Source organism: Hydra vulgaris, chromosome 07, assembly GCF_038396675.1.
Source record: "Hydra vulgaris chromosome 07, alternate assembly HydraT2T_AEP".
NCBI lineage: Eukaryota > Metazoa > Cnidaria > Hydrozoa > Anthoathecata > Hydridae > Hydra > Hydra vulgaris.
Window position 1 is genome coordinate 13945388 of NC_088926.1, and position 15801 is coordinate 13961188.

At 28.6% G+C, this 15801-nt stretch overlaps 1 protein-coding gene across 4 annotated transcripts in view; it reads right to left on the reverse strand.

The window, feature by feature from the left end:
• Nucleotides 1–14386: 14386 nt before the first annotated feature.
• The window catches only part of LOC100199250 (immunoglobulin superfamily member 10), a 34624-nt gene continuing 33209 nt past the window's right edge, over nucleotides 14387–15801 (reverse strand). For all 4 annotated transcript variants that reach the window (XM_065801128.1, XM_065801129.1, XM_065801127.1 and 1 more), the window contains exon 5: nucleotides 14387–14980. In XM_065801128.1, coding sequence (XP_065657200.1) covers nucleotides 14883–14980 — 98 coding nt within the window. In that variant the 3' untranslated portion in view covers nucleotides 14387–14882. The remainder of the gene's footprint in view (nucleotides 14981–15801) is intronic.

A 15801-nucleotide genomic window follows, 5' to 3' on the forward strand; every position in this document is an offset into this window, starting at 1 on the left:
TTATCAATAATAGGAGGATAAATTAATAAAAAAATGAATTTAAAAGCAGAAAAGCATGAAAAGATTAAAGTGCTTGCTGATTCAAAACTAAATACAATAAGCAATTATATTTCTAAAGCTTTAGTAGATGGACATATAGATGACAAAGAACTTGAGTTAATACTTGGTGAACTCGAAAAATTTTAGACAATGATGGAACAAATAAGAGCAAAAATTAAAAATGAAATTGATGGACAAACTAAAGAAGCATTAATTAAACAAGGAATAGATGAGGCAATTAATATACTCGAAAGTAGATTTAGTAAAAATGTAAACGTCAAAACACAAAATAATTTATTAAAATAAAACGTAAAACATAAAACGTAAAACATAAAACGTAAAACATAAAACGTAAAACGTAAAATACGACATAAATTGTTATGTTGTGTTTTTTAATCTTTTTTATATAAAAACAAAAAGGTCATTTTTAAAAATTACAGATCCTGAAAAAAGAGATCAAATTGTAAAAGAATACTTGGATTGTAAAAAAAGAATACAACAGAATAATTTTTATGAAAGGATAGATGATTCTAATTTACAGATAGACTTGACAAAATTGTACAAACCATTAATTGATAGCCAATCTGGAATAAAGGAGGACATATATAAATTGCAAGATCAAGCTAATCATTTCGCACTCACTTTTTCAAATGCTTATTCTGAAATAATGGCTGAACATGTTACAGAAATAATGCCTTTTGATGAGGAAAATTTTTTAAAGTTTGGAAATATTGCAGCAGACTAACAATGCATGCTACTAGGTATACTAATAGTAAAAAATCTACAGACAATACATTTGGAATATATTCTAAAGAGGGTAAATTTTTTATTGGAAAAGTTCCAATATTGATAAATAATGATGATATAGATATAAATGGAATAAAATACATTGGTACTCCTGGTCTTTGGGAATTGTTAACAAAGTTCAGTCCTGATAAGGAAATATATTATGATTATGATCTTCAAAATTATCGAGATATATTAATACAAACAGATGCAATAACTACTGATACAGGCAAACCAAAGTTATCTCGGAGTGGAAAACATAAAGAAATAATAGCCCTCATTTGGAGAGATATAAAGAGAACTAGAAAGCTTGATCCTAATGCATTAATTGAAATGCTTGAATTACGTATAGCTGCATGGAAAGCAGGTAACACTGGAGCAAGAAATAAAGCTGTTGCAATTTGTCATGAATTATTTCGACATGGTATAATAGATAGTTCACAGTATAAAGCTATACAAAATAATTTATAATTACATATCAGTGCATATAAAAAAAATATATAGTACATAAAAAATGTTAATTGTTCATAATAAGAGATATAAAAAGAAACAAGTTATTGGAGGAAGTGGTATATTCGAAAGTATAAGAGATTTATTTAAACAAACAAAAACGTAAAATGTAACAAATGTATCACCAGCTATGCTGAAGAAGTTGACTGCTAGTGGTTTATGAAAAACTGCAATAACTGCTGTTAAATCAGCAGGAAAAAAACTTTTAACATCAGCAATAGAAGCTGCTAGAAATGCTGCAGTTGAAAAAGGAAAACAAATAGTTAATAAAGCATCTTCAATAATAGTTTTATCATCAAATACTACTATTAGAGAAAAAAGTAAATATATACTTTCAAAATTAATGAAATCTGGATCTAAAGATCTAATAAATGATAGAGATGACGTAACAAAAAATATTAATAAAATAATGATGGGGTCTGCAATAAGCTCAATAAAAAAGTATCAGATAAGCGGATTTAAACATACACTAACTCTTTTTAGAAAAGGTGATACCGAAGCAATTTTTAGAAATGCTACTGCAGCTGCAGGAAAAGTTAATCTTGATAAAATATCATTATTTTTACCGCATGTGATTCCATCAGATGTAGAGAGAGTTAATCTTTATAAAAGTATTGAATCAAAAGTGACACTTCCAGTAACTTTTCGCGCAAGGCAGTGTGATACTATAACTGTTCCACAATCTACAACGTTTTCTTGGAGGCTTAACGTAAAGACATCTCCTGAAAAATCTCGTAAATATGTATCTTGTACATCATTGTTGGATTCCAAACAAATAGGATGGAAATCAAGAAGTTAATTCTTCGATTTTTGATCATTGTGACTTGAAAAATATGTACATTATGCTTAATCAAGAAAGATACCCAGCTGTTGACTATAATTTATCATTTCCAAATCATCAATTTTCAAGAGCATATAGAGATGCATCTGTATTTAGTGAAAAATTTTATGGAATGAACGATTTGATAACGCAAAGTAACATAACTCCTTCAGACTATAAAGACTTATACGATTATAAGATATACTTATATGTTAGTAAACAATCAAAAAGATTACAATCATCAGTAGTAGATGTACAAATTAAAGCAACATTCAGATCAGAAATATGAAAGATTAAAAAAAATTAGAAAAAAACTAGTCACAGTTAAATTAACAAACATGGAAACAGGAGAAATTATAATATATAAATCATTATATAGTGCAATGCGTGAAACTAAGTATGGATGTAGATATTTAGAATTGCGAGATGGAAAAGTACATAATGGCTTTAAAATAGAAATAATAAATTCTGAAAAATTAAAAAAAAAAAAAAATCTCTTTACATTTTTTTGTAAATATTTTAATAATATTTAAGTCATTTTCAAAAATTTTTTTTGAAAATGACTTAAATATAAAAAATCTTACAATATAAAAATGGAAAATAAAAATGTCAGAGAATTACAACAAATCGCAAAAGAGCGTAAAGAGAATTACAACAAATCGCAAAAGATTAAATATTATTATAGAATGCGAAAAAGTGATCTCATAAGAGCTTTAAAATCTACATCAGTCGAACATAGAAATATATTAAACGAACATATTCCGGATATCATCTTCAACAATTTTAACTCCTACATCTTTTATTGCAACTAATACAGCGATATCTCAAAAAGAGTCAAGTAATAATTTTATTGCAGATTGGATTATGTCTTATGTTCCTGATAAAATTAAAAAAACAGCTAATGAAAAGATTGAAGCATTAAAATCTAAAGTTGTATTTGGAATAAGTTGTAAGTTGTACAATAGAATTAGAAAACAAATAGAATTTAAATTAAAGAAATCATCCGTTAAAAATGTGACAAAACAATTTACAGCTAAAGGAATAGAAGGTTACGATGCTTTATCCTTCATAAACGCTGCTAAAAAAAGCGCTATTATGTGCTAAAAGAAAATAAAAATTCAAAAGTTTATTTTCCATTGTAGAATGGAGCGTACTGATGTTAAAAAAGGAGAAACTATAATCACAACTGGTGTATTTAGAGCGAATAATCAAGTTGTAATAGAAACAATAGATTTAGATGAGTTTTAGGAAATATCAAAGCAGAAAGTTTTAGAATCATTATCATTATATCAACAGGCAGGATCAGGTTGGAGATTTGCTTCTGTTAAAAATATGGATATAAATATTATTGAGTATAATCCTATTAAAGCTAAATCATACATTCCACTTAATAAAAATTTAGCAACTAAAAAGGCAATAATCAATATAAAAAATGAAGATAATCAATGTTTATCACAAGGGATAAAATAGAATTTCCAGTATCATTAAATCAAATTACACAACTTGAGAAAAACAATACAAATATCAGTGTCAATGTATATGGTTACGAAGATTCAGAAGTTCATTTTTTGCACGTATCAAAGAATAATGATCAATGGTGAAACTCAAATGGTGAAACTAATCACTATTGTTTAATAAAAAATTTAAGCAGATTACTTTCATCACAAGCATCTAATAAACATTGCAAAAAACACTATTGTAGGAATTGCTTATTAGGATTTAATTCTGAAGAATCTTTATCTAAACATTGTTTTGATAATTTCACAATAACTACCAGTAGATAATTTACCCATTGTATAGATACCCATTGTGTAGATACCCATTGTGTAGATACCACACATTGTTTAGATACCCATTGTTTAGATACATTGTTTAGGTACCCATTGTGTAGATAATTTATCCATTGTTTAGATAATTTCACAATAACTACCTTATTGTGAAACACATGATTCAGTACGCATCGAACTTCCACCACCAAATTCAACAATGCAATTTAATAATCACAATAAATCAATGAGAGTTCCGTTTGTAGTATATGCAGACTTTAAAAGTTTTATCAAACAAATTGACACTTGTGAACCAAATCCGAATGAATCTTATACTAAACAATATCAAAAACATATTCCAAGTTCATTCTGTTATTATATTAAATGTTTTGATGAAAGTTTTTAATAAAGTAAATTAGTCACATTTACTGCAAGTAGTGAAACAGATGATGTTGCACACAAATTTGTTGACAGCTTAGAAGAAGATATTAGGAAAATTTATGACATGATTAAATTTCCAAAAAAGATGATATTTACTTATAAAAACAAGCATGATTTTAATGCTGTAATATCATGTCACATTTGTAGAAAAAAACTAAATGAAGATAAAGTACGTGACCACTGCCATATTACTGGAAAATATAGAGGTGCTGCTCATCAAAATTGTAATTTAAATTATAAAATTTCAAAATTCTTTCCAGTACTATTTCACAATTTATCTGGTTATGATTCTCACTTATTTATAAAGAAATTATCAGGAGGAAAATTGAGTTGTATACCAAACAATGAAGAAAAGTATATTAGCTTTTCTAGAGAAATTAAAGTTGATGAGTATATTAAAGAAGGTAAGAAAGTTGAAGTTAAACGTGAACTTCGTTTCTTAGATAGTTATAGATTTATGCCTGATATTTTAGATGCTTTATCAAAGAATTTAGCAAAAGACCAGTGTAAATATATCGGAAAATTATATTCAGGTAAAAAATTAGATTTGGTACTAAAAAAAGGTATAACCCATATGATTGGGTTGATTCTATTAATAGATTTAATGAGACACAATTACCACCAAAAGAATCGTTCTTTTCAAAATTATATGATGAAGGTATAAGTGATGATGATTACTCACATGCACAAATTGTATGAAATGAGTTTAATTGTTAAACATTTAGAGATTACCATGATTTGTACAATGTTTTAGATATGTTGTTACTCGCTGATGTATTTAAAATTTTTAGAGATGTTTGTATTAATATTTATGATTTAGATCCAGCTTGGTATTACACATCACTAGGATTAGCTTGGATGCGGCATTAAAGAAAACAAAAATAAAATTAGAGTTGCTCAGTGATTACGATATGATACTGATGATGAAGAAAGGAAAACGAAGAGGTATTATTATGATATCAAATAGATTTGGAACTTCTAATAATAAGTACATGGACTCTGCGTATGATAAAAGCAAAGAATCAACCTTTATACAGTATCTAGATGCTAATAACTTATATGAAAATAAAATAGAAAACTGGAAATCAATTTCATGTATACTAGAAGTCAATTTAGATTATCCTGAACATCTACATGATGAACATAATGATTATCCACATACACCCGAAAAGATAACTGTTAATAATGTTGAAAAATTTGTGCCTAACTTGAATAATAAGAAAAACTATGCCATTCATTATGAAAATTTTAAATTGTATGAAAGATTAGGATTAAAGATTACTAAAATTCATAGAGGCATAAAGTTTGAAGAAAGAGAGTGGTTAGGTAAATACATTAAGCTAAAACAGACCTAAGAGTTAAAGCAACTAATAAGTTTGAAGAAGACTTTTTTAAACTCATGAATAATCAAGTATTTGGAAAAACAATGGAGAATATTGAAAACAGAGTTGATATTAGATTAGTAACAAACAGAAATGAAGCTATTAAATTGGCATCAAAACCTAACTTTGAAAGTAGAACAATATTTGATGAAAACTTAATAGCAATACATATGAAAAGAACAAAATTAACATATGCTAAACCAATTTACTTAGAAATATGTATATTAGATTTGAGCAAAACACTAATGTGTGAATTTCACTATGATTACCTAAAGAAAAAATATTCTGATCAAGCAAAACTATTGTTCACAGATACGGATTCTTTAGCATACGAAATTAAAACAGAAGACTTTTACGCAGATATTTCTAAATATATTGAAAGCAAATTTGATACAATTAATTATAATAAGAATCGTTCTGCAATTAATAGGGTAGGTTTTAAAGTTGGAGCTAATAATAAAGTATTAAGAATGTTTAAAGATGAGTCGGCAGGAGCACAAATTGAAGAATTTGTAGAACTCAGATCAAAGTTGTATTCTTATAAAGTACACAGAAAAGAAAACAAAAAATGTAAGGGAGTAAAGAAAAATGTTGTTAAAAAATATATAACACATAAAGATTACAAAGATTGTTTATTAAGTAAGAGGAATCATATTAGGAAAATGAATGTAGTAAGATCACATTCACATGAAATTTACCCAGAAGAAATCAATAAAGTAGCATTAAGCGCAGAAGATGATAAAAGAGTTATTTTAGAAGATGGTATACACACATTAGCATATGGGCATTACAAACTAAAAGAAAATAATTTATAGGTCAAAGCGCCCAAAAATATAAATATATATAAATAAAAATGAAAAATAACGACTATCATAAACTTATCAATGTTGAAGGAATAATTTTACCAAATGAACCACTAAAAAATTTTCGATTGATCAAAGCAGCAAAAAAATTAAAAATAAAACATTTTAAAGATGTATTTTTAAGAGATCAATTACCTAAAAATACACAAAGAAAAGAATGTGGAATATTAAATACAGGAGATTCAAGTACGCAGGGATTTCACTGGATTTGCTGGTACAAAGACAGAGATAAAAAACTAAGTTTTGACTCTTATGGACTACCACTACCAGTTGAAGTTGTTAATTATTTAAAAAGTCCTGTTTATAATAATAGTGAAAGAGTTCAATTTGGAAATACCTCATTCTGTGGACACTTGTGTTTATGTGTTTTAAAAAAACTAGACGAAGGATGTGATTTTCAGAATATTATGAATAATCTATGGTAATTTTTTTTATAATTTTTATAAAAATGCCTGTTGATAAATTCGGACGTACAACAATTAATTCAACTACAAGTCGAGTAGTTTCAAATGGCTTAACAGCATCTCAAGCTAATAGTTTGTTTATTAGAAGAGATGGGAAAAATAATGCAACTAGTGATATTGATATGAATACATATAAACTAATAAATGTAGTAGAAAATCCAAATCCAAATGATGCTGCTTCAAAGTATTATGTTGGCACAATAATACCTAATCGTAGCAGTTTAGAAATAGTACCAAATTCATGTTTAACATGCACTTGAACTATGCTCAGGATGTCGTGTCAAGAGGCATCTGACGTGGTATCAACAACATCTATTGGCTCAATAAATTGATCTGAAAAAAGCTGGAACTCTAAAGAGGAAGAACTTGCATGGGAAGGAACAGAGTGGTTGTTTGTTTGATGGGCCCAAAACGACATTAAAGAACCTTTTTGTTTCAAGACCATTGAGGTATACTTTTGGATCAAAGTCTTTACTTGAACCTCCAAATCTTGCTTTTCCTTGATCTCATTCCATATTTTATGGACTTTTTTTGACTATCGGCTTATTCCTCAAACGGATAAGCATTATTGTAAGATTTTATAAGCGAATTTAGAAGACAATTTTTATCCATCTATTAATATACAGACAATAATGATCTTTGACCTTTTGCCACACATGGAAAAATTAATTAAAAAAATATACTTTAAGTAATGATTGCTGCATAACCAATTCCCTTTAGACAAGCATTTGTAATATTCACTTTAGACAATCATTATTAATTGCTTCACAAGCAATTCCCTTCGGATAAATATTTGTAAACTCTATTTAAAAATCATAAATGGTATCAACACTAAGTCCTTGGGGACGAATTTCGCAAAAAGAATTAGCACGAAAACCCATAACGATCAACTAATGATATATATGATACGAGAAACTACCAAGGGTTGAGCAATATATAATTAATTGTAATATATTCAATATATTTATATATACAAAAATAAAATTTAAATAAATATCAACACGAATATCTTTATTATATTACGATAAATAAAAGCATAACATTCCCTTACGTTAACTTCATAAAGACACATGTTTACATAAAATAATTTTATAAAGTGACGTCCATTTCTGATGACCCCTTCCCCCGTGTCCTTTTAACCTGAGCCCCCTCCTATTTGCATGACGTCCTTTTTGAATGGCCCCTATAGTAATTGCAAAAGTAGTCGAGTATATATAATAGTTGCTATTGATACATTTATACTACCTTGTTTAATTTAGTTAAAATGTAAACGAATGATTTCTCATTTGTTTATAATTTAACTTTAACTTACGCAAAAATTCTATAGATTTTTTGCGTTAGTGAAGCGTAGCTTTTGCGCAATTTTAATTTTACGCAAACGCTGCGAAATGTTTGTGAATACCAAATAGTTACAAAAAAATAAATTTGCGTACGGTTTCTGCAAGTTACTCAAGAGTTACAAAAGTTTTGTGAATTCGCACCCAGATGTGCTTGTAACCGACAATAAAAAAAAAACAAGTTTCACTAGATATAAAACAACAAAATTCACTGAAATGATTTTTATTAAAACAAAAAAATAATTATTCTAAGGATAGGCTACATAGTTTTAACCATTAGTAATTGTAATTATTCAACGAAAGGTTCATTAAAACTCGGTAATTAAACAGAACCACTTTATTTTAAAAGCATATGTTAGTTTAGGCTTGGTTAGGTTAAGTCATTGCTTTGCAGTATTGTACAAATTGAAATATAGCCTATAGATTAAACTACTTTGATTAAACTGCTAAAGTTTAATAAGAAGTATTTTTTTATTTTTATTCCTACCCATGGCCTACTGTTATTATACGGCCTGATTTGTTGCATTTTCCAAAAAAAATTAAGAGGCCCGTTTTTTTACGGCGAATGTTTATTTTATTAAAATGGTCGAGGAATACCTGAGATTATCATCATGTAATTACATTATGCTATACAATAATTTTCGCTAACTGATTTCCTGTTTCAGTATATTCCAATAACATATGAAATACTGAAATAGGCTTTCAAATAGCTATGTATCAAAATGCTACTAAAACAAACTTACATATTGCAAAGACTACTTACAACTCTTATTAGGAAATAAAAATAAAGGTTTGTAATTTTATATGTGTTAAGGATTTGAGAAAAAAAATTTTATTAGCACTAGCTATCAGTTCTTTATCTTTTTTTAAACTCTTTTACCTAATCTTTTCTTACAGAATCTGTAGTTTCTTTTTGTAAATTATTATAAAAAATATTAATAACGATTCGAGATATTTAATTCCCCATTCTTGGTGATACTCGCATGTGAAATCAACACTGCTCACAGTGTTATAAAATGGGTTCTAACCTTGACTTTCTGACCCGAGAAAACCCTTTTGTGGAATGATAGCCCACACTATGGGGATCACTTGGATATAAATATTAAAATCAGATTACAACGTCCTGGCAAGTTATTGATGTTTAAATTTTCTGAATTTATTGATTACACACACATTCGAAATGACAGCTTGTTTTGCATTTTTACAGTAAGATATAATTTTAAATTCAAGTAAACAAACATACTGTAGCATAAAGAGCATTATGTTTTATGAAAACATAAAAAAAAGTTGAAAAATTAAAAGATATCAAGAAGATAAGCTTCCTTTATTACCAAACAAATATAATATTTTTTTATTCTTCTGTTTTTCTGTTTAACTTTTCATAAAAATTATTTTTAACAGTGAAAATAAGACAGTTTTTGAATTTCGGGAAAATTTCGGGAAAATAAAAACTTCGGGAAAAGGCATGATTTATTTACTTTATTCACGAGAGCAAAACTGCGCACATCTAATTTTACAAAAAAATGCCGAATACAGCAAAAAACCACCAAGACTGCAGGAAAACTGTCTGTTTTCTTTGTTTCAGTAAATGTCAGAGGGAACTGACACCTTTCCTAAAAGAAAAATGCCAAACAATACTCAATGAGAGGATCGATTTTAGTAATGACAAAGTTCCACTTGGAATTTGTGAAAAGTGTCGTTCTTGTTTAAAAAGAAAGGATTCTGGAGAACACGTCAATCTCCCATCACTTTACAATTTTGAGACTATAAAAATTCAAACTCAAACTATAGACACACAATGTGACTGTTTGATTTGTTCTCTTGGAAAACTGAGAAATGATGGTCAACAGAAAACTCAGCTTTTGCAGAGCTCAGCACAAAATACTCCATCTTCAACTGTCCAAAAACGATGCTCTGACTGTTTCTCAATTATTGGAAGAGGATTACCTCATCATTGCACAAAGGGCACTTTGCGAAATAACCTTGTTGCTGTTGCAACCAAGGATCCTGTTGCATCTGAACGAGTTGCTGCTCTTGTTGTTTCAAAAAAGGATTCTTCTCCACATGACACTGTTCGATTGAGTCAACCGCAAGGTGGAAGAATGCTTCCAATAATGCCAGGTAAAAGTTTAACTTTCATGAAAAGATATTTTAGAAATTTCGAAATTAAACAATATCTGCATTTGTTTTAGGTTCCTCATCAGCTAGAAAACTATTTCCTCCAAACCCATCAATTAGTATAAAAGAGTTTGTTCAAGTTCAGGCAAACACAGGGCTTTCAAACAATGGCATCAAGAGACTAGCTGCTACAATTAATCAGTCAACTTCACAACATATTGTTGAGAAAAACTATGCTGTAAAATTTGATGCAGTTAGTAAGCAGCTTTCTCAATATTTCACGAGTTCATTGATTAAAGATCATGCTGGATGTGGAAGGACTGTCATTCATTGCAAGGACTTCAAAGAGCTTAAAAATGAACTCATTTCTATGAGAAGCACATCAAACAATCATATTGTGAAAGTTGGAATTGACGGTGGGGAAGGATTCCTGAAAGTAAGCCTTGGAATTATTGAATTAAATCGTGAACCTAACACTCCCCTAGCAAAACTCAATTGCACAAACAAGTTTTTCAAGGACACTGGAGTTAAGCGGCAACTTATTATTGCTGTCTCTGAGGACCTGCAAGAAAACTACTCAAATGTGTCTCAAATTTTCGAATTGATCAATATGAGAGACCAAGATTTTGTTTTGTCCTGTGACCTAAAACTGGCAAATATAATTTGTGGTCTCCAAGCACACTCAAGTGCACACCCCTGCACCCGGTGTGAGTCAAGTGCAAAGGACCTTTTAAATCAAGGAAAATTAAGAACTTTCCAATCTCTTGATCAGAATGACTCACTTTTCAATGCAGCAGGATCAAACATCAAAAGAGCTCGTGATGACATGAATGTTGTTCATTCTCCTGTATTTGATCTTGCTGGTGGCACATTAGTTTTGGACTTCATACCGCCAATGGAGTTGCATCTCCTTATTGGTGTTTTCAATCATCTCTTTGCTGCCCTACTAAAGGTTTTCCCTCAAGGAACTCTTTGGACTGATTCACTGCACATTAAACAACAGCCTTATCATGGAGGGCATTTTGCAGGAAATGAGTGCAGGAAGCTGCTAAAAAATATTGATCTTCTGCAATCTATTGTCGAGAAACACTCATGCTATGCTGCAATACCATTAGTTGATGTATTTCGAAAACTCAATGCAGTAGTGTCTGCCTGTTTTGGATGCGTTCTTGATCCAAGTTATGTACAAAATATTGAAGCTTTCAGAGTGGCTTATGTGGCACTGCAAAATGTTTCTGTGACACCCAAGGTTCATGCTGTACTTTTTCATGTGAAAGATTTCATTGACAAACACGGCCAAGCTCTCGGACTTTACTCAGAACAAGCAACAGAGGCAATGCATCACAACTTTCAAGTGCATTGGCAAAGGTACAAACGACCTAACCACCATCCTGAATACAGTATAAAGTTGCAATGCTGCCTTGTGGACTTTAATAGTAAACATTGCTTGTGAAAAGAGCCATTTTAGAATGATTTTTTCTTGTATTAGAATATTTATTTTAAAACATAATTTTCATTTTAGATACACGATAAACTCTCAGAACATGTCTTTTTGTTTCCCTAGTTCATAGTACTATATTCTGTCGGTTTTTGACGGAAAACTCGAAAATTATGGTTAATGTCGGTTAAAACTGAAATTTGGCCTCCAAAAAAAAAAAAAAAAAATCTTGTCGGTAAAATTTGTTTTTTTCATATTCACCCACACGTCTTTGTCGTTCGGTACGGCCCTGTCAATAACTTGCCAGGACGTTGTAATCTGATTTTAATACTTATATCCAAGTGATCCCCATAGTGTGGGCTATCATTCCACAAAAGGGTTTTCTCGGGTCAGAAAGTCAAGGTTAGAACCCATTTTATAACACTGTGTGCTATAATAAATCTTAAAAATTTGTTCTGCAAAACTTTTAAGTGATAAAGAATAACTGCAATGTTTGATTAGAATAGGAGAAATAATATCTAGAATACTAAAAAGATGATAAATAAAATCAGACAAGGATTGACTTGGACATATAAGTCCACCTCTGGATAATATTTTCAGATATTCGTTATTAAGAACATCTTGGTCTGTAGAAACCATTTTTTGACCACAAGATAGACATTTAAATCTTTTTTTTCAATTTTTTTAGCAATGTAGCCTGCTATAGTAACAGCAACTTCTATGCTATCTTCAGAAAGCTGACACTCTAATATCTCTGAAGACAACAATGCAATATCTTGCATAATGTTTTCCAAGTTATTTCTAGCATTTTTTATTAAATGGATTATATCATATAATAGATATGTTTTTAAAACTTCATTATAAGCTGGATGATAAATAAATAGTTTTCCATCTCCAGTATAGGATTTATGTAACTCTGAAAATGCATTAACATTGGTAGAATGATTATCTGTAACAATAGCTCTTACTTTAAAACCTGATTGATGCAATGAAGGTAGTGGTAAAGGTAGTTGTTCTAACAATAACTTATAAGACTGTGCTGAAGTGTGACATAAAACTAGTGCATAACGTTAAGGGATGCAGAATATGGAGGTCTGCCTTGAGGAGAATAGTATCTAATTTCATTTAACTCTGTCAAAATTGAATTCATATCATTGGCTTTATTTCTAATATAGACTGGAAAATTTTCTAACATACTACAGTTTAATTTGCAATTATGACCACTACGAAACCATTCAGATAAAGAAATATGAAAATCTTCAAACTCATCTTTTCTTAAATATCTCAAAGTTGGTTCTTTTCGGGGCAACTTTGGAACCTTAGAGTCGATGATGCACTTATTTCATTAGTTTAAATAGTTGGAACTGGAAGAAGATTTCATTTTAAGGTGCATCTTTTTTAGTAGTTAATAAATTTGTCATCATATGATTCACACAAATAACTGAATATTTTGATGGAACCCATTCTTTTCTATTAACAAAGTATAGCCATCCATCTCATCCAAACATATCCATCGTTCTCGCAAATCAAATTCTTCAGGAAAATGAAATGTTGACTTTTTTGGACTGTTAGAGTAACCAGTTTTACAGTTTGTAACAACACATTTATTAACCATTTTATTACTAAAACAAATCAAAAAAATGTAACACAGTTATTTTTAAATATAAAGTTCACTTACATTTATTATTGGAATTATCTCCACTCAAATAACATCTCATAAAAAAGCAGTTCGACAATATACAGTAATAATAATAGACTGTGTGTGTCTTTTTCATTATTCCACTCTCTAATGGAATATAATAAAACAGGCAATCAGTCAGAATACATTCACATATTATTCAGTTCAGAATACATTACATATTAAATGACTATAAAAGCATAAACCAATGCATGCAAGCAAATATTTATATAGTTACAATATTATAATTCAATATTTTATTCAACACCTTTGTATAATATTCACTGGTAAATATATAGTTATTGTTGTTGTTTTTAAAACCTTTCATACATAATTTAAAATTTACAAATAAGCCGTAAAAAAACTGGCCTCTTAATTTTTTCCGGAAAATGCAACAAATCAGGCCGTATAATTACAGTAGGCCATGTCCTACCTAACGTAACTTCTCTTGCTTAAATTAAGCTGAGCATTTTCTTAAGAAGTTTTGTGAATGCCATAATTTGAGAGTTAAACTTACGCAACATAAATCGCAAGTTTTGTGAATACGAAATTAGTAAGTTTAGCGCAAGTTCCAAACTTACTTTTAAAAAAGTTTTGTGAATCCGCACCCTGTTTTAACTTCCATGGTTTACGGCAGTAAACTATGAGAATAAACTGTATTCGGCATATTTAATTAGACAGAATTATTGAATAAATTTTAAAAAATTTGTCCGTTTAAATCACGCATTAACATTTTTTCAAAGCTTTCAAAAATCTTTATTAATGTAATGGAAAATACATTTTTGATTAATTTTTACAATTAGCAAATATATATTTTTTAAATGTACACATAATCATATTGGATAAATAATATACATAATATACACACACATGTATACGTAATACAATCACACGCGCGCACAATTTTCTGGTTATTGGCTCTAATTATCTTGTCACAAAGCACAGCATTGGTCTTTCTATTTATAGCTTTTTTAGCAACATAGGATTGCTTTTTTAGCAACATATGATTTTACACTTCCACAATTTTGAGACTGTAGATGAACATTTGGACGCAAAAGTTTTAAATTTTTTGATTATACCAATTGAAAAAAACAAAACAAAACACAAAGAGCATAGGTATTTATATTCAAACATTGAACAACAAGATTTAAAAACATTAAATATTTAAAAATATAAATAAACTAATTCTGAATTTTCGGAACCGATCCAACCAATCCACGATAAATAACTAGAATTATTTTCACATTAGCTTAAACGCCATATACAGCAAGCATGCAAAAACCATCGAACTTTGATTCAATTTAAAAGCTCCGTTAATAAGAGTTAATGTTATTGCATCTAAATTGTATATATATACATATATATATATATACATACATATATATATATATACATATATATATATATATACATACATATATATATATATACATATATATATATATATATATATATATATATATATATATATATAAATAGTATGATACCGTATCTGTTTTAATGCTTATAATATTATTACACATACTATTAAAGATGTCATTTAAATTATATATATATATATATATTTATATATATATATATATATACATATATATATATATATATATATATATATATATATATATATATATATATATATATATATATATATATATATATATATATATATAACTTTAGTGTTGACGTCTATAACGTGTATATTGACGTGTATAAGAGTATATTTTCTATTACATTAGTCAAATAATACAATACTCTTAATACAATTAATAATTTATTAGAAATTTTCGCTGGATTATGGTTACCAGCATCGTAAAGTCATACAAAAATTAACTGACGTCAGGAGTTAAGTGGCTTCTTTCTTGTTTACGTAAAAATGTAAAAAACGGTCCAAAAATGTATAATATATATATATATATATATATATATATATATATATATATATATATATATATATATATATATATATATATATATACACACACACAAAATAGTGACCAAAAAACTTTATGCCAACCACAAGCAATCTTTTAAACATAAAAAAATACTCAAAAAAGACTATGCTGTCAAAATATATTTGGCAAGTAAAAGAAAAAAATATTAATTTTAAATTAACTGGTCTATTCTAAAAACTGCGTTTCCTATAATAACTTTTCCAAAAA